Genomic DNA, 21,979 nt, shown 5'->3' with positions numbered 1-21,979 from the left:
ATTATTATTTCTCCATCTATTCCAATCTCCTGCTCTCAAGTTTTCAATTTTCTTACTTTCTCTTCTAACGTCATGTTTTTCCCGATAAATCAGATTTTCGTTTCACTTTTTATCATTTCAAAAGTAACTTCTGAAGATATTTGTGGTAAGAAATAGAACTAAAACTCTGGGATTGTGACACTAATTCAGATTTAAATTGTCATTTTGATGAGTTGACAATCAGTTCTAAAACTATAAGAAAGTGGCCGAAATCTTGCACGATGGTGTGTGGAAACATATATATTGACGGGAATACAGATGTGTCCGAATCAGAATTAGAGAAGAATTTCGAAAAACTTGAGATTTTGAATGGCAATTTGAAAATTGAGTACACAAGTTTTACCAGTCTCCGAATTTTCAAATCTCTTCGGAAATTTGAATGCAGCGGAGGTAAGTCTAAGTTTTCGAATTGTAAGTTTCGAAACAAGAAAACATTTTCAGGAGGGTTCTTTCTTTCCCATAATTCAAAATTATCTAGTCTGGACAATATGTATTGGAAAACTTATAACCCGTGTGTATATAATATTATTAACAATACACAGTTAGACTTGACCCCGTATTGTGATTATGGGTCAATAATTTACAACACCGACATGAATGCTTATGGAAACTTGAAAGATTGCGGTAAAGCTCTCCAATGAAATGTATATCTAATCTGATTTTCCTTTCAGAATGTTTCAATGTTCGTATCACTCCAGAATCTCTCCCATTCTATCAAAATTGTTCATACATCCATGGCGGTGAGAAGGGTGTGCTCAAAATCACGAAGGTTACAGAATATACTGATTTATCTCCGTTGTCTTTCTTGAAAAAAGTGAATGGAAACATTGAAATATTTGACACTGAACTGACGAACTTGTCGTTTTTGAGTAACCTGGAGACAATAATCGGGGAACGTTTTCAAGCATTCAACATCACTCAAATAAGCAACAATCCAAAATTGAAACGCCTCGGATGGGATTCCTTGAAAGTGAAGGATTCTATTACATCTAAACTAAATAATCTATTCTCGTTTCAGAAGATATACCCTGACCAAAACGGATTCTCACTCTCCATCACTAATAATCATCCAGAGTTCTGTTTCTCTACTAACGAATTACAGACTTTTGCAGAGGGTACAGCTGCATTTTATGACTATGGTGAAATTTCCCTTTGTCCCGAAACTGCCAGAAAAGATGGTCAGAAAGTGTGTAACTTTGACGATTTGAACACAATGGAATCGGATTGTGTGCATGTAATTGGTGATGTCGTGATTAATGCAGAGAATGAGAGCAATGCTTGGAAATTGCAAAACACAACACATATTTATGGATCATTGATGGTCGAGGAAACGAAGGAGCTGACTAACTTAAGTTTTTTATCCAACTTCCGTGTAGTTGCAACGTTGAAAGTTGGTATGCAAATCCAATAAATCCATAGAATTCCAATACTATTGTATTTCAGGTTCCCCTTCATTAATACAATTTCTAGACAACAAAAAACTTCAGAATGTGTCACTTCCCCAAATGAAGGTTTATTTTCAATCTTACTTATATACTATGAAAATCCATTTTCTAGACCCCTCCATTTCCAATAACCGAAGATTCCACCCTCCGAATTGATGGTAACTCTAAAGACATTTTTACAAACCGAAAAGAATGTCTATTGTTTCAAAAGTTAACACAAACACAAATAAAGTATAACGATAAGAGCTGCAGTGAGTTAAAATTACGCGTAGAGTAAAAATGGATTCCAATTTTCAGCGAAGTTACCGAATGCGAGTATCACAGGAACAGATAATGAAAAAAACGCAGTATCTTTGAAATTCACATTTTCTTTTATTCTTTTTTCTTTGATTTTTCCAATTGTTTGTTTTGACAACTGAGATATTTAAAATAAAGCTGAAATCATACAACATAGTCTTTATATAGTAGCCTTTAACTTCGAGATAGTTCAGTATTCTCTATGTCAACTGATCATAAACCATAATATAGAAAACACCACCACTCTCTAACTTGTAATTATTTTCCCTTATAACATATATACTATAGCCGAGACATTCATTTTACTCTTTCTCTCAAACATCATGCTGTCTATTCTTCTAATTTTTCTGATTTTCTTCCATTTGTTTCCTGAAAGGTCTTATTGTTTCTTCCATCCTTGTGGTGAGCCTTCGACCATATCGACACGAGACATTTTTGAATTCAGATTTGAACTGTCATTTCAATGAATCTTACATCACAACAGAGTCAATAAAAAAATGGCCGAGAACTTGTGAAATAGTATGCGGGAATATATTCATTAATGAGAATACTGATTTATCTGAAAAGGAGCTCAAGGAACTATTCAGAAAACTTGTCACTTTAAATGGAAACTTGAGAATTGAGAACTCCTCTATCACGTCTCTCAAATTCCTCTCTCGGCTGACTGATTTTTATTGCGGTAGTGGTAAGACGACAGATTCTGAATTTAATTACAAAACATTTACTCCAGATGGTTTTGTTATTGCAAACAATCCAGATCTCTCAGATATAAAACATTTGGATTATTGGTACACTGAGAGTGAGTGTGTCTGGCATATAATCAATAACACGAAGGCAGATTTATCAAAGTTTTGTGATTATGAAGACTCAAATATTTTCAACAGTAACCTAGATGCTTACGGAAATTTAAATGGGTGTGGTGAGTGTTTTGGGAAATATTAAATAGTTCTCACAGTTTTCAGCATGCAAAAACGCTCGAATAAGTCCAGAATCTCTACCGTATTACAAAAACTGCACATCGATTACTGGAGGTAGAAATGGCGGATTGAAAATCACAAAAGTGACCGATCATATGGATTTATCTCCTTTGCTATTCCTGAAAAAAGTGAATGGAAACGTTGAAATATTCGATACAGAACTAACTAACTTATCATTTCTCGGAAACTTGGAAACTATGATTGGCGAGTCCATTCAGATATATAACATAACAAATATACATGACAATCCAAATTTGAAAAGACTCGGATGGGATTCATTGAAGGTTTGCTTGTCTCTCTCCCTCTGCTGTTTGATGAAACTTGTTACAGAACATATACCCAAAAGAAGCAGAATACACATTCAATTTGGAGAGAAATCATCAAGAGTTCTGTTTGACTACCTACGAATTACAAGCCTTCGCGTCGTCCACAGTTCACTTCTATAATCTGAATGCGAAGATTTGTCCGGAATTGGAGAGAAAAGATGGACAAAAAGTCTGTATTTTTGAATTATTGAGTAACTTGGATCCAACTTGTCAACACGTTATCGGAGATGTTTTGGTTAACTCTGAGAATGAAAACGAAGTCTGGAGACTGAAAAATATGACAAACACTTACGGATCAATCACTGTCGAGAACACCATCGAGCTAACTGATTTGGATTTTCTATCCAACTTTCAGCAAGTGGCTACGTTGAATTTAGGTGAGAACTTTTAGAAGTTTCCAAATTGTCTACATTTTTATTTTTGAGGTGGTCCTGCTATGATACGAATTTTATTTAATAAAAACCTTCGAAACATTTCTCTGCCTAAAATGACGGTAATCAACATTGACGTAAACCTATTCACTTCGAATATTTCCAGACTCCTCCATTTCCTGATACCGAGAGTCATTTCGAAATAAACGGAAACTCGTTGGATATTTTCAAAAATCAAAAAGAGTGCCGTTTATTTCAAAAGCATACTCAATCGTATTTGAAATATAATGGAAAGAGTTGTGGTCTGTTTTTGACCAACAAGGTAGTGCTAAGAACACTTGATACAATTTTCAGCAAAGTTGGAAGCAGCAGATCCGGAAGAAAACGAAGTTGGAGGAAGCAAGAGTGAAACACTTTCAAGTGTTCAGTGGTTTTTAGTGCTAACCATATTCACAATTTATTGAATAAAGAAATTATAATTATCAAAACTCTTTTTCATTGAAATCCTGCCTCATTCAAATGTATTGGATTGACAAATACCACCCGTTTTGCGAAAAGTAATTCCACAACTTCCAGAAAAGAGTAATATCTGTTTTAATCTTTCTGTGACTGACTCTACTTTTGGCACGGCTACTTGATTCATGTTTTCCCTTGAAAAATGCACCAAAAATTCAAACAAGAAACACGAGTACTCAACCACCAATTATTTTATTTTTCTGCCGTCATTTTCTTCTTGTTTAAAACTTCAATTTTCATTCTATCCATACATTTTCACATGATTTTGTTCATACTTTTGTGTATTCTTCATCTCATTTCTTCACAGGATGAACCTTGGAAGATAGTAACAGTAGAAACATGTGGTTAGTTTAATTGTGTATGAAGAAAGTAGTTCCGAGTTAAGATGCCGGTTGCAACTTCACTGAAGGCTTCATTACTTCTGAGTCGATTAAAAAATGGCCGTCAATGTGTGAAAAAGTTTGCGGGGATCTGCGCATCAATTCGCAAACTGATTTGACTGAATCTCAGCTGAATTCTTCATTTCATAATTTGAAAACTTTATATGGAAAACTGACGATAGAGTACACCAATTACAAATCTCTGAACTTTCTACCATCTCTCAAAGCGATATATTGTGAGACCATTCTTCTCTGTCAAATTACAAAGTTCTTTTTTCAGTCATGATTATAATAGGTCATAACACAGAACTGACAAATATAACAACCTTTTGGAATTGGGAGGGCATAACAACGTTCACATGGCATATTGTTGGCAATTTGAAGTTGGACTTCGAGCCATTTTGCGACAGGCAAATATATTCAAATAATATCGATTATAATGTTTATTCCAACTTGAAAAACTGCGGTAATTTCGAATAACTCAATCTTTTTGTCGACACCTAGATCGTAAATTGCCTTCAGATTGTAAAAATGCAAGGATCGGTGCGAATTCTTTACCTCACTACCCAAATTGTACAAAAATAACAAGTGGTGGCTTGAAAATTTATAAAGTCAATGGATCTATGAACTTGAAACCATTATCTTTTCTAAAAAAGTTGAATGGATATCTGAGAGTTTATGAAACAGATCTTGAAGATCTATCGTTTTTAGAGAACTTGAAAACTATTGAATTTCAATATACTGGAGAGTACTATGTTGATATCTATGGAAATCCAAATTTGAAAAAACTTGGACTTGGTTCTCTGAAAGTATGATTTAATGAATTTCTTGTTATCCGAACTGTTGAATACTTCAGAAATCTCTTCCAGCGGATGGACTGCCCTGGGTGAACTTGACCAACAATCACCCAGATTTCTGTATTTCCACGAATGAACTCCAGGCATTTGCAGAAGCGAAAGCTCAGTTTTTAAATATACAAGCGAAGTTATGCCCTGATTTGATAAGGAAGGACAAGCAGAAAGTTTGTAATTTCGAAGATTTGAATACTATGGATTCAAATTGCCAGCATATTATCGGAAATGTTATTATTAACTCGGAAAATGAGGAACACCTATCAAAACTTGAAAAAGTGACACATATTTATGGTACTCTGACAATAGAGGACACTGAGAAGTTGACTGATTTAGGATTTCTGGCGAACTTCCGACAAGTTACAAATCTGAGAATGGGTAAGAATTAGGAATAAATATTTTGGTTCATTTATTTTCTTCAATTTAACTTAGACAAAATCCCAATGATCCGAATAAACTCGAACAAAAAACTGCAAAAAATTTGGCTTCCAAATATGAAGGTTAGTAGTGAGATAATTCGTTTTTTGAGCTAACAAAATATTGAAAACATTCTCAGACACCACCGTTTCCAAATGGGTTCGACCAAATAATTGAAATTGATGGTAATTCTCAAGACATCTTCAGAGATAGAAGAGAATGTCTACTTTTTCAAAAACTGACACAAACTACAACAAAGTATAACAAGAAGAGTTGTAGTGAGTTTTCGACTTGTCAAATATATTCTTTTACAAAAAACTACGTTTTCAGCAAAGCTTCCAACAGCTGTAACAACACAAAAGGAGCCAACTATATTGGCAACGACGCCAGTAGTCTTTGATTTGATTTCCACTAAATCATATGAGTCAGGATTGAATTTTACAACAATACCAGCTAGCTCAGATCTATCAGAATCAACCACACTATTCGCAGAATCAGAAACTACGATGAAATCTGGTTACTCTGCTGATTCCTGGATTTTCAGCTTTTCTCTCATTTTTATTGCATTGTTTCCTTTTCACTGAGTTTTATCTGATCTTTTTTCTGCTGTTTTTTGATGTAAGAGCTGAGTGAGAATCACCCAAAAAATGGCAAGCGTGAGAACTCAAAAATTGAATGGATTAGACAGCATTGTTTTCAATTTCCGGATTTCCCACAAAACGGGTTTGAATATATTTCCGCCCAGCTCTGTTTCTATTATTCTATCAGTCTACCCTTCACTCCGATCAACTCAATTTTTGGGTGCGTTGAGTTCTCATAATTATATTTTTTGAGCTTTTTTTCTTCCGGATGACGTCGTTCATCCTCATTCTAATCTTATTTTCTGAATACGCGAATGCTCAAATTTCTCCTATTCTGGATTTGACTAACCAAACAGACACAGTGGAAACAACGTCTCCAGAAGACATTGGCATGAAAACATGTGGTAATAATGAGCTCTAGATAAATCCTCTTTCAGCACTTGATTCCAGCCGCCAACTGCATATTTACGGAGTCTGTCATAGACTCTGCTAGCATGAACAAGTTCCCAAAGAACTGCGCAACTGTATGTGCATCCCCGTTGTATATCGGGAATGAGACAGATCTAACTGAGAAACAACTGACAAATGCCTTGAAGAATATGAAACATTTGATTGGAGAATTGATTGTGAGTGGATCAAAATTCAAGACCGGAAAGTTTCTGGCAGCTTTGGAGACTATTGATTGTGGTTGGTTTTTGAAAATGTTTTGGAGGATTCAGGATAATATTTTCCAGACAACACTGGTTATTTTCAATGGACCTCGAACGACAATTTGACAGAGATAGGACTGCTGAATCTGAAAACGATAGCTTGCAGAATTGAGATAAACTCCAACAAGATGTTGACAAAATTGAATTTGCCCAATATGGTGGTAGGTTTTCGAGTCTTAAGAGAATGACATCAACTATACAAAACATAAGAAGCTTAAAGTTGGCAGACAATAAGTAACAACCCTAAATTAGGTACTACCGAGTCTGAGTTTGTTGTTGTAAGATCACAACTATTATGTTTATCCCATACAATATTGTAGTCTTATCAAAAGGTTGAGGACAATTATTGTTTTCAGCCCACTCCATCGCTCACTGCCAATTATTCCCGAATAGACGTTGAAATTTCAAATAACTCCGCAACACTTTGTGTGACTGTCCAGGAAATGGCTAATCTAGTGTCTAACCAAAATGTGGACATTAGAATTATGCCACAATCTTACTGTTCTATGGGAATGAATAGCTCCACTGAGAAAACTTGTGGATTTGAAAACTCTTCCCTATCAACAATGGAGTCTGGATGTGTTCGAGTGTGTGGAGATGTTAAGATTGAGTTGAACGATGAAGAGCATACACATAAGTTGAAAACTGTCAAGAAAATATTTGGCTCGTTGACAATCGACGGAACTAATTTGACTAATATCGACTTTTTGGATGGATTAGAGAGTGTAGTTGCCTTGAAAGGTACTGACTAATATCGTCTAGATTGAGAGGGAACAGAAAATGTTTCAGATGACGAAGCAGCGATCCGAGTACAATACAACCCTAATTTATCCAATGTTTCTTTCCCAAGTCTGAAAGTAAAAGACTATGTCATTAACTTTCACAAAACCGTTTCTTCCAGCGTGTCTACGCAGACATTTCTGATTCAATTGTGTTTCAAAACAACAGTGAAGAGCTTCTAATGGATCCAAGCATCTGCTGGGGAATTCGAAAAGCTTTGAACACTACAGATGCGTCAATTCCCACTATTGACGGACAACAGTGTGGTCAGTTTCAACATGTTTGGATAATTAAAGAAATATGAGTTACAGAGAAAATCGACGAGGATGCGATAGTCCGAGACAAGTCAGGAAAACAATTATCTGCTATATTTTCCATCGTTTTCTTCTTTGTATTGCTTTTATCTTATAGTTGAATAATTATGTTACTTCACTTATCTCTTTTAAAAGATACTTATCTCCCAATGACGGAAATAAATAATTTGAAAAAAAAACCAGAAATAATCAAACAACACCTAACCTAAAATTAAAATGACTAATTTCATTGTTTGTCTTGGTTGTCCTATTTCAGCGGAACTTTTCAATTTCCGCTTCAAAAAGTTTCGGCCTCATCTCCCAGGCAACTATCTTTAAATTCACACATCATTCTAAAACATTATCAACAAGTCTCTAGTCTTGCGTTTGAATCAAGTCATAAAGGGTGCAGGGGCGTGTGAGAGAAAAGAAACAAACAGAGAAATAAGATTATTATTCTCACTTGGTTGGGTACTTACTCACTTCGTCTTTTCTCGGTACATTCAGTTTCTTTTTCAGATATTTTTTTCTGAAAATCTCTTTAATGATTCCAAGGCTTCTCAGTTTTGGAGTTTTACTAGCTGTCGGAGTATTCTCGCAAGATGCAACTACAGTAGGACCCATCATCGTCCATACTGAAACTAGTGTTGTTGTCAATACGGAAATCAATGTTATTGTTAATACGGATGTGAATGTTATTGTGAATACTGAAGTGAATACAGTATTGCCGACTGAAATCCCTTCTATGGCATCTACTGTATGGTCAACAATATTCCCTAGTGAAGGTTTAACAACACCAACTACGGTAGCGCCTACTGTAGAACCAACCGAACCGCCAGGAGATCCGAGATGCAGTAAGTATCATATTTTCCAAAACCATAAAAACACTTTTCTCCAGCTCCCGGATGCACGTTTGAGCCAACCATTCTGGACTCCGCCACTCTGAAATATTTCCCGAAAAATTGCAGTACAGTATGCTCTGCCTCGGCGTTATACATTGGATATGAAACTGACTTAACAGAAAAACAAATGATAGATACTCTCAAGAATATGAAGCATCTGGTTGGAGACTTGATAGTAACCAGGTCAAAATATAAAACTGCTAGATTCTTAGCAAGTTTGGAATCTGTCGATTGTTGTAGGCAACACGGTTGTAATTTCGCATATATCCAATGTCTCTATTCCAGATAACTATGGATTTTTCAAATTCACACTTAACGACAAAATGACAGAAATCGGTCTCCCAAATCTTACCAACGTGTCCTGTCGGATACATATAAGCTCTAACAACAACCTGACTAGATTGAACATGCCACATGTAATGGTGAGTTATACCTAGGTGCTCACTAGTAATACACAATGACCACGTATCCTTTCAGCCAATTCAATCTACATACGCCAACTACAGCACCATTGACGTGGAAATCTCTTATAGCGCTCCTTCTTTCTGCATTACCATTCAAGAAATGTCAAATCTAATGACTTACGAGTATATTAAATTTAGTCTGATAACCGGATCTTACTGCGCAGTTTCTTCGAACTCCACGTCATCAGAAAAGAAGACGTGAGATCTACAGAATTATACTTGGTCAAATATGAGTACAGAATGTGTTAATGTGCATGGTGATGTAATAATCAATTATGAAAACCAGGATCTTGCGTATATGTTTGAATCCGTTGAGAGCATTTTTGGAAGCTTGATTATTTATGGAACTAATTTGACAAGTATTGATTTCCTTGGAAAACTGGAACATATTATTTCATTGACAGGTATGTGTTCGGGCTCTGCAAACAATTAAAAAAAAAAGATTTCTTTTTCAGAAGAGCAGCCAGCTCTTATAGTTGAAATGAACTCCATCCTATCAAACGTATCGTTTCCAAGTCTACAGGTGAATTTTGTCTGCAAGAGGTCGAATACCAATGAAAATGTTTCAGAGAGTTCAATCCCGTGCGTATGTACCAGTTCTGTTTAATAATAACAGTGTATCGCTTGTGAAAGATCCTAGTTACTGTTATGATATTAGAAACAGTGTGACGACAAGTGATACGTGGATCGTCAAGTTTGATGATCAAGTTTGTGGTGAGTGACCAGAAAGAGATTTGAAATTTTAAAAAACCATGAGCTCCCCGTCGAAGCACATTTTGTCTCTTTTCTTATTTTATAGTGTTCTCCAATAGAAATTCTAACAGTAAATATTTCAGAAGACGTTGAAAAAGCTGCCGCTGCTTCAGTAGTCAAGGACAAGTCTACGAGAGGAGCTCACTTGCAACTATTTCTGATAACTATTGTTTCGATCGGTGTTCTTTTTAATTTTTAACTTTTAAAATCACTATTTTAGTTGATGAACCTTCGTTTTCTTTCTGAATATCTGAAAATTAATTCTGTTTTTTCTGTTACAAAAGTGATCTTGGTCACTCAGTACTTAAAATGTTCTGATACTCAAAAAATGTCAGATGCATTAACCGAATAGCCAGACAACATTCTGTGACCAACCTACATGTATCTTTTCCGCTCTGGGGTCACACATTTATAGATGACGTTTTACTTTCAGTTGCCACGACAAACATGTTTCAGATCTTTTCCTAGGTAACCCACAAGAAACATGTGATTAGATCAGTAAAAAACATTTTCAGCTCATGAATAAGATTGAAGGTCAGAAAGTGAAGAAAAATGCGCGTGATAAATAAGAATTAACCAAATTGAGTTGTCTTTTTTTCGTTTTTTTCGCTTTCTCTGACTAATGAATAGTCTGAAAAATGAGATAATTTACTTTTCCCGAGTGTGGGCTGACTTCTGGCTCGAGAATCTGGAAAAAACGAGAGTCAGAGGATGTTAGTGATCAAGGAAAGAATCTAATTGAAAACAATGCATGATACATATATTCGGATTTGGAATGTTCTCGTGAATATAGGCAATGCAAATAGCATAAAAGAACACGGTTTGTCATTAACCTATCCAGTATGCAACAGTTTTGTTTCTTCCAGTTCTTGTTCACACTCCTTTAAGAAATCCGCAAACGTGACATTTTTAACGATCTGAAAACATTTCAGAAAGTTTCAGATCATTTCCTTGGCAACCAAAAATGCAATTGACTCAACTCAAAGTTTTCAGGTCAACACAAAGACCAAGAGATTAGGTATAAAAAGGTGGCGTGCGTGAGAAACCAGAAATGGCAAACTAGATTGAGTGCGTTTTTTTTTCAAGTTTCACCTGGTTCAATATTTTCTCATTTCTTTATCAAATTGCGGATTGTTCACATTTCCATCCGAATGATTCTGCCATTTTTTCTCCTGTTTCTTGGAGTTTTTGCTCAAAATGAAACTACCACTGAAGCTCCTGACCCAATCTATTCGGATGCAAGATGCTGTGAGTTTTGGGAAAGGTGAAAACATTTATTGTAATTTTCAGTACCCGAGTGCATATTTGAGTCAAACATTATCGAAACTCGTTCGATCGAATATTTTCCTCAAAACTGCACTACAGTATGCGCTCCCCATGGTTTGCACATTAGCATATCAACGGACTATACTGAAAAGCAACTCATTGATATTCTGAAAAATATGAAGCATGTGATTGGGAATTTATATGTGTCACGCAGTAAATATAAATCATGCAAAATGTTGGAAAATTTGGAAACAGTTGATTGCTGTGAGTTTGTTTTGAAGTATTCCAATATAAGCCGTTTGTTTTGAAGATAATTATGGAAGTTTCTGGATTGAAATGAACAATCAAATGACGGAAGTTGGTATGCCAAAACTCACAAACGTTTCCTGCCGAGTTTGGATCAGTAACACCAACATGACAAGAATGAATCTTCCAAACATGATGCTTGTCAAGTCGCCAGTTGTGAACTATTCAACAATCGATGTTGAAATATACTAAAATTCTCCAGATTTTTGCATAACAATTCAAGAAATGCTGAATTTGATGAAACCTGATTACATTGCATTGAACAGATTCAATCGAATGTATGGGAGCTATTGCGAAATCCCAGACACGTCAGTGTTCTCTCAAAAGACATGTGACATTGAGAACTCCACTTTGGCTGGATTAGACTCGGGATGTGTGCAATTGCGTGGGGATGTGAAAATTGAAGAAGGAGATGAAGAGTATGTGAAAAAGCTGGAATCGGTTGAGACCATATTTGGAGCGCTGATTGTCAGGGGGACCAACTTGACGAATCTTCAGTTTCTGAGTAAACTGAAAAACATAATGTCCTTTGCTAGTAAGTTTATGGTATAGAGGTCAGTCCAGATCTGAAATTTTTCAGAAGAAGATCCTGCAGTGTTAGTTGAATTCAACCCTTTGCTTACCAACGTTTCGCTTCCAAGTTTCAAGGTACGCACTAGGAAGTTTATCTTATTCTAATAAAATCTGATTTCAGCGCTATCTATCAAATGCTCATAACCCAATACTATTCAATAACAACAGTGCAGAATTGTTGAAGAATCCCGATCACTGCTACAGTGTGAGAAATGGGGTCACGACAGAGATGACGTGGATTGCGAAGTTCGATGGAAAAGTTTGTGGTGAGTCCGGAAACAGATGGTTCGACCAAAAAAGATACGATTTTCAGAAGACATCGAGCGTGTTGCTGCTTCTCCTGCAGCTCAAGACAAGTCCGCAATAACTTGCGGATCGAAGTTTTTTTCATTGTTGCTGATGTTGATTTTGTTCATGTCAAAGTGCTGAATGTCTATTTTTTGGCTCAAATGAGAATGTAATAATAAAATGTTAACTTACCTATTACTGATTTTCGGAAGGTTGCTGGCTAAAAGTCAAAACAAAAACATCTGTTACAGTATTACCTCGAAATAATAAAAAAGAATAATCCTTATTCCACCTGTCACTTCTTCCCAATTTAAGCAAGAACTCATACAACGGCCTTCTATGATGAATGTTTGTACCTGTGGTTTGACATAGACCACCTGCAATTGGATATTGATTCAAAATCATACTTTTTCCCAAAGTTGCTTCCTAATAACATCTTCAATTTGACAAAACAGAACCGATGACATGAACCTGGAAATCAAAAAGTAGTGACACAGCTATTTAAAAAACTTTTCTGAAATTGCTCATTTTGTGTTGGAAAATTTTTCCGATTTACTCCACTGATATTTTTGATACTTCTCTCTCATTTTATGAAAGTCTTAACAAATGACATAAGTAGTCGCAGCTGATTTGTTAAATTACTTTTGACTCCTGATAAATTTTTCATATATAAGTTTTTTCTGTGCTCATTTCAATGTTTGACTGACGAATGTCGGAAATTATATTGATTTTCGTATTCATTTATTGTTTCTTTGTGATAGATGCCTCCGATTTTTTCTCAGAACGTTGTGGTATGTTTTTAACGTTGTATTCAATACTAGCAAGAATATTGTTTCCAGAAGATAATTGTATTTTTACTGAAGAATTCTTAAATTCCAAGACACTGAAGGCGTTTCCGTCGAGTTGTAGCACTGTGTGTGCTGATATCAAGATAGATCAAAACACAAACTTGTCGGCGGAACAGCTGACTGAAGCATTCAAGACTATGAAAATCATGTGTGGAACTTTGCATGTGTCTAATACAAATTATACAAGTGGGAAGTTTCTCAATAGCCTTGAAATAATGGAGTGTGGTAAGTGATATGATTCCACAATTTTCTGTATGCATCTGATTTTCAGAAGGAATTGGCGGATTCACTTGGGAGCATAACAACGAAATGACAGAAATGGGATTGACCAATTTGATAACATGTTTTTGTGACATTGAAATCTATTCAAACAGCAAAATGATAAGGTTGAACATGCCGAAATTGAAGGTAATAGAGATTTACGAATTTACGGACACACATTTTTACCTGGAAATGGGAAAGTTTTGAAACCCTTTCTTTCAGAATTTCTCTTCATCAAACTCTACCATAAGACAAGTTGAAATGACTATTCAATACGTGTCTCCTGAATTCTGTATAACCATTCAAGAAATGCAAATATTCATATCCAACAAGAATCTATATATGAGCAGAATGCCTGATAAGTACTGCAAGTTCACCACGTACTCTGATTCTGGAGGGAAGCATTGTTTGCTCGATGATACTACTGAAACTACTCTAGCACCTGGCGTAATTATGCCTATAAATCGTTCGACCAATTTCAAAGATTTGGAATCTGACTGTGACACGATTTGTGGAGTTGTGGAAATAGGGGCCGGCGATGAAGAAATGGTTCACAAGCTTGACAAGTTGAAGTTATTGTATGGAAGGTTAATAATCCGGGACACTGAGTTGACATCTGTTGATTTTCTGAGCAATTTGGAGTATGTAGCATCACTGGAAGGTTTGGCTCTATTCCAGTTTAGATGTCCTTTAAAAACTCAAACGTCCCTTGAAACACTTAAACGTCCTTTCAAACTCTAATTTTTTTTAAACGTCCTTTCAAAAGTTTAGACGTCCCAAAAAACGTTTAAACGTCCCATAAAATGTTTAGACGTCCTTTGAAGTCCCAAAATACAGTTCTGAAGATTTAGACGTCCCAAAAAACATTTAGACGTCCCACAAAACATTTAGACGTCCCAAAAAACATTTAAACGTCCCAAAAAATATTTAGACGTCCCTTGAACACGTTCAGTGACTTTTAGTGTTGAAGGGACGTCTAAACATTTTTTGGGACGTTTAAATGTTTTTTGGGACGTCTAAATGTTTTTTGGGACGTCTAAATGTTTTTTGGGACGTCTAAATGTTTTTTGGGACGTCTAATTATTTAAAACCAAATTTTCGGATTTCAAGGGACGTCTCAATATTTAATGGGACGTCTAAACGTTTTTTGGGACGTCTAAATGTTTTTTGGGACGTTTAAACATTTTTGAGCATATTTGGGATCCGAAAGGACGTTTAAATGTTTCAAAGGACGTCTAAGTGTTTCAAGGGACGTCTAAGTGTTTTAAGGGACGTCTAAGTGTTTTTTGGGACGTTAAAGTTTTTAAAGGACATCTAAACTGGAATAGAGCCGAAGGTTTTTATTTTAAAGTTTTTCAATATCCTAAAATTCTGAATTTAAGCATTCCAACCGGCTGTCGTTTTGAGTCTCAATGTGAAACTAAATCATATCGCTATTCCGCGACTAAAAGTAAAAACCCAATTTTCCGCGAAAATTGAAATCATAACTGTTATAGAATGTGCGAGCTGGCGATAAGGTATGGATACGGTTTTCAATGAACAGTGATAATCTCACTACTTCTATAATAAACGAGCCTACAATTTGCTCGTCATACAAAGATGTTCTGGCAGATGTAGAACTGTATTCGGCTGAAATTTCCCTGTCAACTTGTGGTTTGTGCACACAAAACAACCGTAAAATTCACAAAAATTTCAGATCAATTAAAAGCATATTACAAAGATGATCGCAATTCGCAAGATAACCCCAGTTCGCAAGAAAACTCCTCACAAAACTTATTAGGATGTAATATCTACTTTTTCTTGTGTTTCCTCCTCATTTTTTTCAGACAGCACTTTGTTATTCAGACAATTTGAAGTTTGAGAAATCGGAAATTTTTAAGAGCTTGATCACTTCTGCTTGGTATCACCCAATCCATATTTCCCTTGAATCCGAGTTTGAGTATTCATTCATCGCAAACCATTTCCATTCCCATTCCCACATTATAGTTTCCGTTTTCCTCTCCTCTCCCTCCGAAAAAAGTTTTTATTGCCCATTCTTTCTGCACACCGAATCATTTTCCTTATTCCATTCCTTTCATATTCCAACATGATTCGTATTTTTCTGTTCGTCCTTGTATTACTCTTTATTTTGACTCTACTGGCTCTTCCAAAACGTCCCCAATTGATTGGATATTCAATCTCTGTCAATGAGACGGTAAAGCGTAGTTACTACGATGGATACTCAGTTGGCGAGTTCTCTGTTACGAATGAATAATTTATGTTGTCTCTGACTTCTTTCTGAATATATAAAGCCGTTTCATAAAATGTCTACATGAAATTTGGCTTGATTAGAAGTTTAATTGAAATAACAATCACTGTCATAGAAAAGAGCACCGGAACCCGGCTCCAATCTCTGACTGGAAATAAAAAATAATTTTGAATTTTCATTGCGTCCTAAAGGAAAGGAATCTAGACTTATTAAATTTTGAATTGATTTATTTTTCTATACAGAATAAATTAGTATTTTCAAATAAAGGTAGAAAATCACCAAATTCCGAACCATCCTTTGCAGATTGAAATAGGACAATACGATCCTTGTTGAATCAACAACATCTTTGAACTGTCGTCTCCAACATAAACATTTCCAGCGTCGTCAGTTTTCCATCCATTTGCTTCCCAATATTGCTCATAGTATCCTTTGGTTGTCAGCTCTTCTGCTTCCTGTAATGAAGTATAACTGAATGGTAAAAATGCAAATCAAAATTACCTCAGTTTTTGTTGCTGTTGCTCCACCGGTGGCAGGTAATATAGGATGAGAGAAAACCATGTGAATCAGGATAGATACTAACACAAGAACCTGACAGATGTAGTTCATTCTGAAAGTATTCTGGATAATAACATTGACAATGTGGAGATCATCTTGAGAATGTGAAAACAATTTAAAAATATAATAATGATGTTGGTTGTTCATAATTCAAAAAAATAAAATGTCAAGCGTTCACAGATTTTCTTGGTTTATATAGGATAAAATAAAGTTAAACACCAAATAGGCGAAACATTAATAGGTGCAATATAATCACTATAAAAGTCTAGGAGAAAAAGAAAACATTTAGAGAAACACGAAAACGAAAGATATCGAAATTTTTGTTATCTTTTTTTCGGAACGAACTGGATTCTTATATAATCGCTATCATAATTTCCCTCCCTGCTAAACGTTTTTTCCTCTTTTATCTCTTCGAAAAGGTATGACGAATTCTTGAATGTTTCATGTTTTGAACTTCAGGAGAGTATATGTTTAGATAGTTTTGTCATTGGTTAAAAAATATAATCATTCAAAACGAATAAAGCCAAAAATGATCCGGTCACCATTAACCATACGAAGGGTTCTATCACACTAGATACATTTGCAATATCTTCTGAAAATTTGAATCAATTTATTTTTTTATGCGGGAAAATTACCGCATGTTCTGCCATCAATGTATGGAATCAATTTCTCTGTTGTCTGTTCCTAATGTTGAAACAAACTGCAGGATCGAAAGACAACTGAGCATTATTGTCTCGGAAAACAATCACTCTTGGGTTTTTATTAGTAGTTCTGACAAGCTGAAAATGAAAGTTAGGGACATTTTCTTTATAAGCTTAGAACTTGATGTCATACCCGCAAATTTGGATAAACTGCACTCGTCAGTCCAGTGTTGTTAATAATATAAATACTGTACTCATCGTCTGAAAATATTTTCGTTGAAAAGGTGTTCGAAACAGTCTAAAAGTTCCCAACCTTTGAAATAAGCAACATATTCCAGATGTTCAAAAAAGTCAATGACGCTCAAACTGGTCCCATTTATGACAATTCTCCCGTAAATCCATGTGACATTTTCCAGTTTTCTCACATGTTCCTCGTCGCCTGATTGTATCATCACATTTCCGAATATTCTTTTGCAAGACGAATCGAAACTTTTCAGAGAGAAGTGTTGCACTTCGCATATTTTTTCATCGAATTTGGACAAGTCAGAGCTCGAAAAATTACAATACGGATTATGAAAAGGGTGCATTTCCAAAACGTCACTGCTAACAAAGTTTGTAATCTCCTCAATTGTCAGACAAAGCTTGTTTGCAATATCAATTGACAATAACGGGGGGTTAAATAGTGTGTAGAAGTTCTGAGTGATTGGTATGGAGTTAAAAAAACGTTAACGTTGTCTAAAACCCACTTACCTTCAGATTTGGCAAATTCAACCTTTCCATTTTTTGTATATTATTTAGTGTGATGGCACAAGAAGTTGATTTAAAGTTAGTCATTCCAATTTCAGTCAACTCAGAGTTGGCTTCAAACAGAAGAGGAGAATCAGTATCTCAATTTTTTCTTAAATTTAAAATAGATTTTACATTTCCTACCACACTCAAAGAACTCCACGCCTGATAGAAACTTGATGTTTGTCAGATTTGTTTTGGAAACTTTCAGAGATCCATACAGTACTTTTACATTTTTAAATGCAGTGACTAATTGCTTTTCTGCCACATCAGATGTTTGATCTATCAACAGATATGCACATACTTCTCTGCATTTTGTTGGAAATAGTTTCAATGTTTCTGTGTCAACATGATACGGTTCGAATGTGCAATTGTAGTCTGTAAACATGAACAAAGTTAAGAACTTGATGGGGATGGTATTACCACATCTCGATTTGAAAAATTCAAATTCTGAAACTTTATTCTCTTGCGACGTATGTTTCATTAATAAGAGAATGAGAAGAAGTGACAAGGAATGCATTTTTTGGGTGAAGTAGAGGAGAGTGGCGATTTGATTGATGTTGAAATAAATGTAAGTTTTTAATCTTTTTTATTTGGGTATTAGCTCGAGTAATATTAATTTCAAAAGTAACTGCCAATTCACACACGTGAATGAAGTTAGGAAAACATTCATAAGGCAGGTGTTAGGGCCAAACTTTTCCAAAACATAAAAGGAATTCGCACGTCTTGTGTGGTAACATTTTCATATGACTTTAGGAGCATAGTAAAACAGAAACAAAGCAAGCATCTGTGCAATGAATCGTCCGTTTCCCTCTCCAGATGAATCTTTCTCAGCTGCAACCTCCTCGATTTCTTCTGAAAGGGAAACTAAAAGCGGATTACTTTATTGGAAAATCGTACCACAGCTTTTCCCATCGATCATTGGAATATGCCATGCCGTGGTGTTCAAACTCTGTTTAATTCTCAGACAAACACTCGGATTTGAAGTCAGATTCTCATGGTTATTTTTGAAAACAAATAGCTCATTGCTCGGTGTACTCACAATCTAGAAACTAATTAATGGAAGAAAACAAAAAAAAACGAACTCTTAGTTTAGGGAATGTAGCATTTATGAGGTTTGTATTATTATGAATTTCTATCAAACTCTCGAGCGCTGTAAGTGGAATTTGGACGAATCATGAAATCGAATAAACTGACCTAATTTGAAATACGTAACTCGACGCAGATTGTCGAAAAAGTCAATCTGAGATAAGTTGGTTCCATTTATCGATAGTTTTCCATAAATCCACGACACATTCTTCAATTTATTCACATTTACTTCATCGCCGGTTCTTATCACAACATTTCCGATAATTCTCTGGCATAATGGATCAAAGGATTGTAAGGAAAACTCGCTAATTTTGCATATTTTTTCATCAAAAAGAGAACTATTCTCATCAGAAAAATCGCAAAAAGCAGCATATGTGTTAATATTCATAACAAATTCACTGTCCAGAAAATTGGTGATTTCTTGAATAGATATACAACCCGATGGTGAATTTGTGAAAGTGATTTGAATAGACTCTTGATTGGTATTTAGTGAGTAGAAGTCCCGAAATAACAAACATTTCATGAAATCGATATGGACAACTAACCTTTAAGTTTGGAAGACCTACTCTTGTCATTTTCGCGTTGGAATATACGTTCACACTGCAAGATGTTGAGGAGAATTGGGTCATTCCAACTTCTACCATCAAATCGTTCGAATAGATTTTAATTTGATCATTTTCTGGAATCAATGTGTCCCCATCAGTTAGTTTTGAAGATGTTTACCACATTCAACAGTTTCTAGACCTGCTAGAAAATGTGCATTCGTGAAATTGGTTTTTGAGACTTTTATGGAACCATATAGGATTTTCATATTTTTGAAAGCAGAAGAAAGTTGAACTTCTGTGACATCCGAATTTTGGTCTATATGGAGATGAGCACAAATCGATTTACATTTGGTGGGGAACAATTTCAGAGTTTCAGAATCGATACGATCGTGTTCAAATGTACAGTTAGAATCTAAAAAAAGTAGTGATGTTCAAGCGTGTACATCAATAACCTACAACATCTAGTATTGAAAAACTCGAATTCTGAATTGTTTTGTTTGATAACCTCCGTTGATTCACTGTTTTCCACATTGATACATAGTAAAACAATTAAGCCACAATAGGGAGAAAGCATTTGAACTTGAAAACGAGACCAGATTAAAATCAGCTTTAAATACGAGAAGAAAGGAGTTTTTTCATTTTCCAAACGTCATTCTCCAGGTGTAAAATGTGAAAGTTTTCTAATTATTTTTCAGGTTTGTGAGTACGTGTCTCAATTGTTTAATAACGTTTTTTTGAGGTGTGCTGCAATAATCAACTACGAAAATTGAATTACATTTCAAACAGCAGAAGTTCAAAAATATAAATTTAATTATTTTTTGAAATTAATTGAATTCAAATTGAAGAGAAAACAGGAAAACAAATATCATGATTCCAGAAACCGAACCAGCTATATTACGAAGATCGTACTCTTCTTGGATTGTTTCTGTAAACAAGGTAAATCTTATTTCTTTAAAAATGAAATTCAAACCACAGTGTTTCCTGTCTATAATGGGTGCCTTAAAATCAAATTCGTTCAATTGATTTCTAATTTTCCAGCAAACACTCGGATCCGTGCTCAACGTTTGATTGTTACCGACAAAAATGATTGGATCAAATGGTCTATTTTTTAATCTCTGAAACTATATAGTTGTAGGGGTAGATGATAAAGATGATAACAGCTTTCAAACTTGGGAAAGTAGTGTTGCTCAGTTTAGTATTTCTTAGAACTTGAATTTCCCCTTCATCAAAACTATCTGAAAACTGGTGAGTAGGCAGAGTTTTCATTTTATTTCTGAATTACCTTTAAGATTGATAACATATTCTAGTTTATCAAGAAAATAATCGTGACCAAATTGGTTTCTTTGATTATAAATTTTCCAAAAATCCAAATTAAGTTATTCAAATTTTTTACATATTTTTCGTCTCCACCATTCACTATAATATCTCCCATGCTGTATTGGCAACTAGAATTGAAGGTTTCTATGCTGCTTTCATTTTGGCAGAAATTCCCAGAGATAGATGATGGAATAGTCCATTCACAGTAATTCAGACCTCTTTTTGGGATAGTTACATTTCTGTTTCTGAATAAATGAATAATTTCTTCCACTGAAACACAGAAATTTTCGGTCATATCAAAGATTGCAAAGTTCAGTACTCCCTCAGTTGAACGCGAGGAGTCGCAATTCTGAAATATAGAGTAGTATTATTAGAAACAAATAAATCTTAATTACTTCTAATTTGGGCAAATTGAGCCTCGTCATACGATAACAATTCTTAATTTCAAAACTACAAGACGTATTTCTCAAATTTAACATTCCAACTTCAGTCATAAGGGAATTGAATTTCAAAAGTAATGCTCCATCGTTTTCTGAAACTTGCCAAATTCAGTTTACGACATCTTTCCGAATTTTCTACCACACTCCAAAACTTCAAGATTTTCAAAAAAGCGTAAGCTAGTGAAATTAGTGTTTAAAACCTCCACAAGTCCATAAAACTTCTTCATATTTTTGAATACGGTTGTTAGTTGATCTTCAGTAACATTCGAGTCACTGCTTAACTGTAAATAACCACAAACTGTGCTGCAATTGATTGGAAACAACTTCAGAGTCTCAGTGTTAACACTGATTTCATTGAAAATGCATTGTTGATCTGAAAATTGGAAGTGACCAATCAATTAACTCATGGCTTACTTACCGCACGTAGCCTGGAAGGATTCATTGTCAGCATGAATATAATTCGAACAAATGATAAATATCAAACACGTAAGACACATAATGTTCTTCATTTTTCAATAAGCTCTTGTGGAAATCATAAATTTTCAGCAGAGCAATCAATATTGCAGCAGGTGAAAATGAACATTTTAAATTGGTTTGTGACGTTAAATTAAAAACGTCAAGAGATAGATAGATCAAGAGAAACTATTTTAACTATTTGAACCTTCAAGTTTGATTGATTAAATACAATGTGCAGTGGGAATTGAGAGGGATAGC

General features: G+C 35.1%; 10 protein-coding genes across 10 annotated transcripts; 7 read left to right on the top strand and 3 right to left on the bottom strand.

Moving 5' to 3' along the window:
- Positions 1-632: 632 nt before the first annotated feature.
- On the top strand, positions 633-3,919 carry GCK72_019576 (uncharacterized protein; the record flags this gene model as incomplete). The annotated part of the gene is made up of 10 exons (XM_053733100.1): positions 633-663; positions 711-1,433; positions 1,483-1,550; positions 1,597-1,642; positions 2,512-2,700; positions 2,744-3,042; positions 3,089-3,461; positions 3,510-3,577; positions 3,622-3,757; positions 3,810-3,919. The coding sequence occupies 10 exons, from the start codon at positions 633-635 to the stop codon at positions 3,917-3,919; spliced, it is 2,043 nt and encodes a 680-aa protein (XP_053582013.1).
- A 1,055-nt stretch (positions 3,920-4,974) lies between these two features.
- GCK72_019575 (uncharacterized protein) lies at positions 4,975-6,203 on the top strand (the record flags this gene model as incomplete). The annotated part of the gene is made up of 5 exons (XM_053733099.1): positions 4,975-5,160; positions 5,208-5,580; positions 5,635-5,702; positions 5,759-5,897; positions 5,950-6,203. 5 exons carry the CDS (start codon positions 4,975-4,977, stop codon positions 6,201-6,203), a joined length of 1,020 nt encoding a protein of 339 aa, XP_053582012.1.
- Positions 6,204-6,468: 265 nt separating this feature from the next.
- On the top strand, positions 6,469-9,551 carry GCK72_019574 (uncharacterized protein; the record flags this gene model as incomplete). The annotated part of the gene is made up of 10 exons (XM_053733098.1): positions 6,469-6,561; positions 6,638-6,887; positions 6,935-7,071; positions 7,267-7,651; positions 7,700-7,767; positions 7,812-7,956; positions 8,598-8,837; positions 8,882-9,121; positions 9,171-9,307; positions 9,363-9,551. The coding sequence occupies 10 exons, from the start codon at positions 6,469-6,471 to the stop codon at positions 9,549-9,551; spliced, it is 1,884 nt and encodes a 627-aa protein (XP_053582011.1).
- A 27-nt stretch (positions 9,552-9,578) lies between these two features.
- Positions 9,579-10,301, top strand: GCK72_019573 (uncharacterized protein; the record flags this gene model as incomplete). The annotated part of the gene is made up of 4 exons (XM_003115789.2): positions 9,579-9,753; positions 9,805-9,872; positions 9,919-10,063; positions 10,186-10,301. The coding sequence occupies 4 exons, from the start codon at positions 9,579-9,581 to the stop codon at positions 10,299-10,301; spliced, it is 504 nt and encodes a 167-aa protein (XP_003115837.2).
- A 952-nt stretch (positions 10,302-11,253) lies between these two features.
- On the top strand, positions 11,254-11,866 carry GCK72_019572 (uncharacterized protein; the record flags this gene model as incomplete). Its single annotated transcript, XM_053733097.1, has 3 exons — positions 11,254-11,350; positions 11,393-11,632; positions 11,679-11,866. 3 exons carry the CDS (start codon positions 11,254-11,256, stop codon positions 11,864-11,866), a joined length of 525 nt encoding a protein of 174 aa, XP_053582010.1.
- Positions 11,867-11,899: 33 nt separating this feature from the next.
- Positions 11,900-12,676, top strand: GCK72_019571 (uncharacterized protein; the record flags this gene model as incomplete). The annotated part of the gene is made up of 4 exons (XM_003115257.2): positions 11,900-12,209; positions 12,255-12,322; positions 12,369-12,513; positions 12,561-12,676. 4 exons carry the CDS (start codon positions 11,900-11,902, stop codon positions 12,674-12,676), a joined length of 639 nt encoding a protein of 212 aa, XP_003115305.2.
- A 568-nt stretch (positions 12,677-13,244) lies between these two features.
- Positions 13,245-14,385, top strand: GCK72_019570 (uncharacterized protein; the record flags this gene model as incomplete). The annotated part of the gene is made up of 4 exons (XM_053733096.1): positions 13,245-13,326; positions 13,375-13,608; positions 13,655-13,791; positions 13,867-14,385. The coding sequence occupies 4 exons, from the start codon at positions 13,245-13,247 to the stop codon at positions 14,383-14,385; spliced, it is 972 nt and encodes a 323-aa protein (XP_053582009.1).
- Positions 14,386-16,167: 1,782 nt separating this feature from the next.
- On the bottom strand, positions 16,168-16,498 carry GCK72_019569 (uncharacterized protein; the record flags this gene model as incomplete). Its single annotated transcript, XM_003115790.2, has 2 exons — positions 16,168-16,344; positions 16,391-16,498. The coding sequence occupies 2 exons, from the start codon at positions 16,496-16,498 to the stop codon at positions 16,168-16,170; spliced, it is 285 nt and encodes a 94-aa protein (XP_003115838.2).
- A 611-nt stretch (positions 16,499-17,109) lies between these two features.
- On the bottom strand, positions 17,110-17,540 carry GCK72_019568 (uncharacterized protein; the record flags this gene model as incomplete). The annotated part of the gene is made up of 3 exons (XM_003115160.2): positions 17,110-17,226; positions 17,282-17,349; positions 17,402-17,540. The coding sequence occupies 3 exons, from the start codon at positions 17,538-17,540 to the stop codon at positions 17,110-17,112; spliced, it is 324 nt and encodes a 107-aa protein (XP_003115208.2).
- Positions 17,541-18,616: 1,076 nt separating this feature from the next.
- GCK72_019567 (uncharacterized protein) lies at positions 18,617-21,762 on the bottom strand (the record flags this gene model as incomplete). The annotated part of the gene is made up of 4 exons (XM_053733095.1): positions 18,617-18,729; positions 18,775-18,919; positions 21,466-21,638; positions 21,684-21,762. The coding sequence occupies 4 exons, from the start codon at positions 21,760-21,762 to the stop codon at positions 18,617-18,619; spliced, it is 510 nt and encodes a 169-aa protein (XP_053582008.1).
- Positions 21,763-21,979: the final 217 nt, after the last annotated feature.

The sequence above is a fragment of the Caenorhabditis remanei genome, chromosome V (assembly GCF_010183535.1).
Source record: "Caenorhabditis remanei strain PX506 chromosome V, whole genome shotgun sequence".
NCBI lineage: Eukaryota > Metazoa > Nematoda > Chromadorea > Rhabditida > Rhabditidae > Caenorhabditis > Caenorhabditis remanei.
The sequence above is the reverse complement of the archived record's forward strand: the minus strand, read 5'-3'. Positions and strand labels throughout refer to the sequence as shown.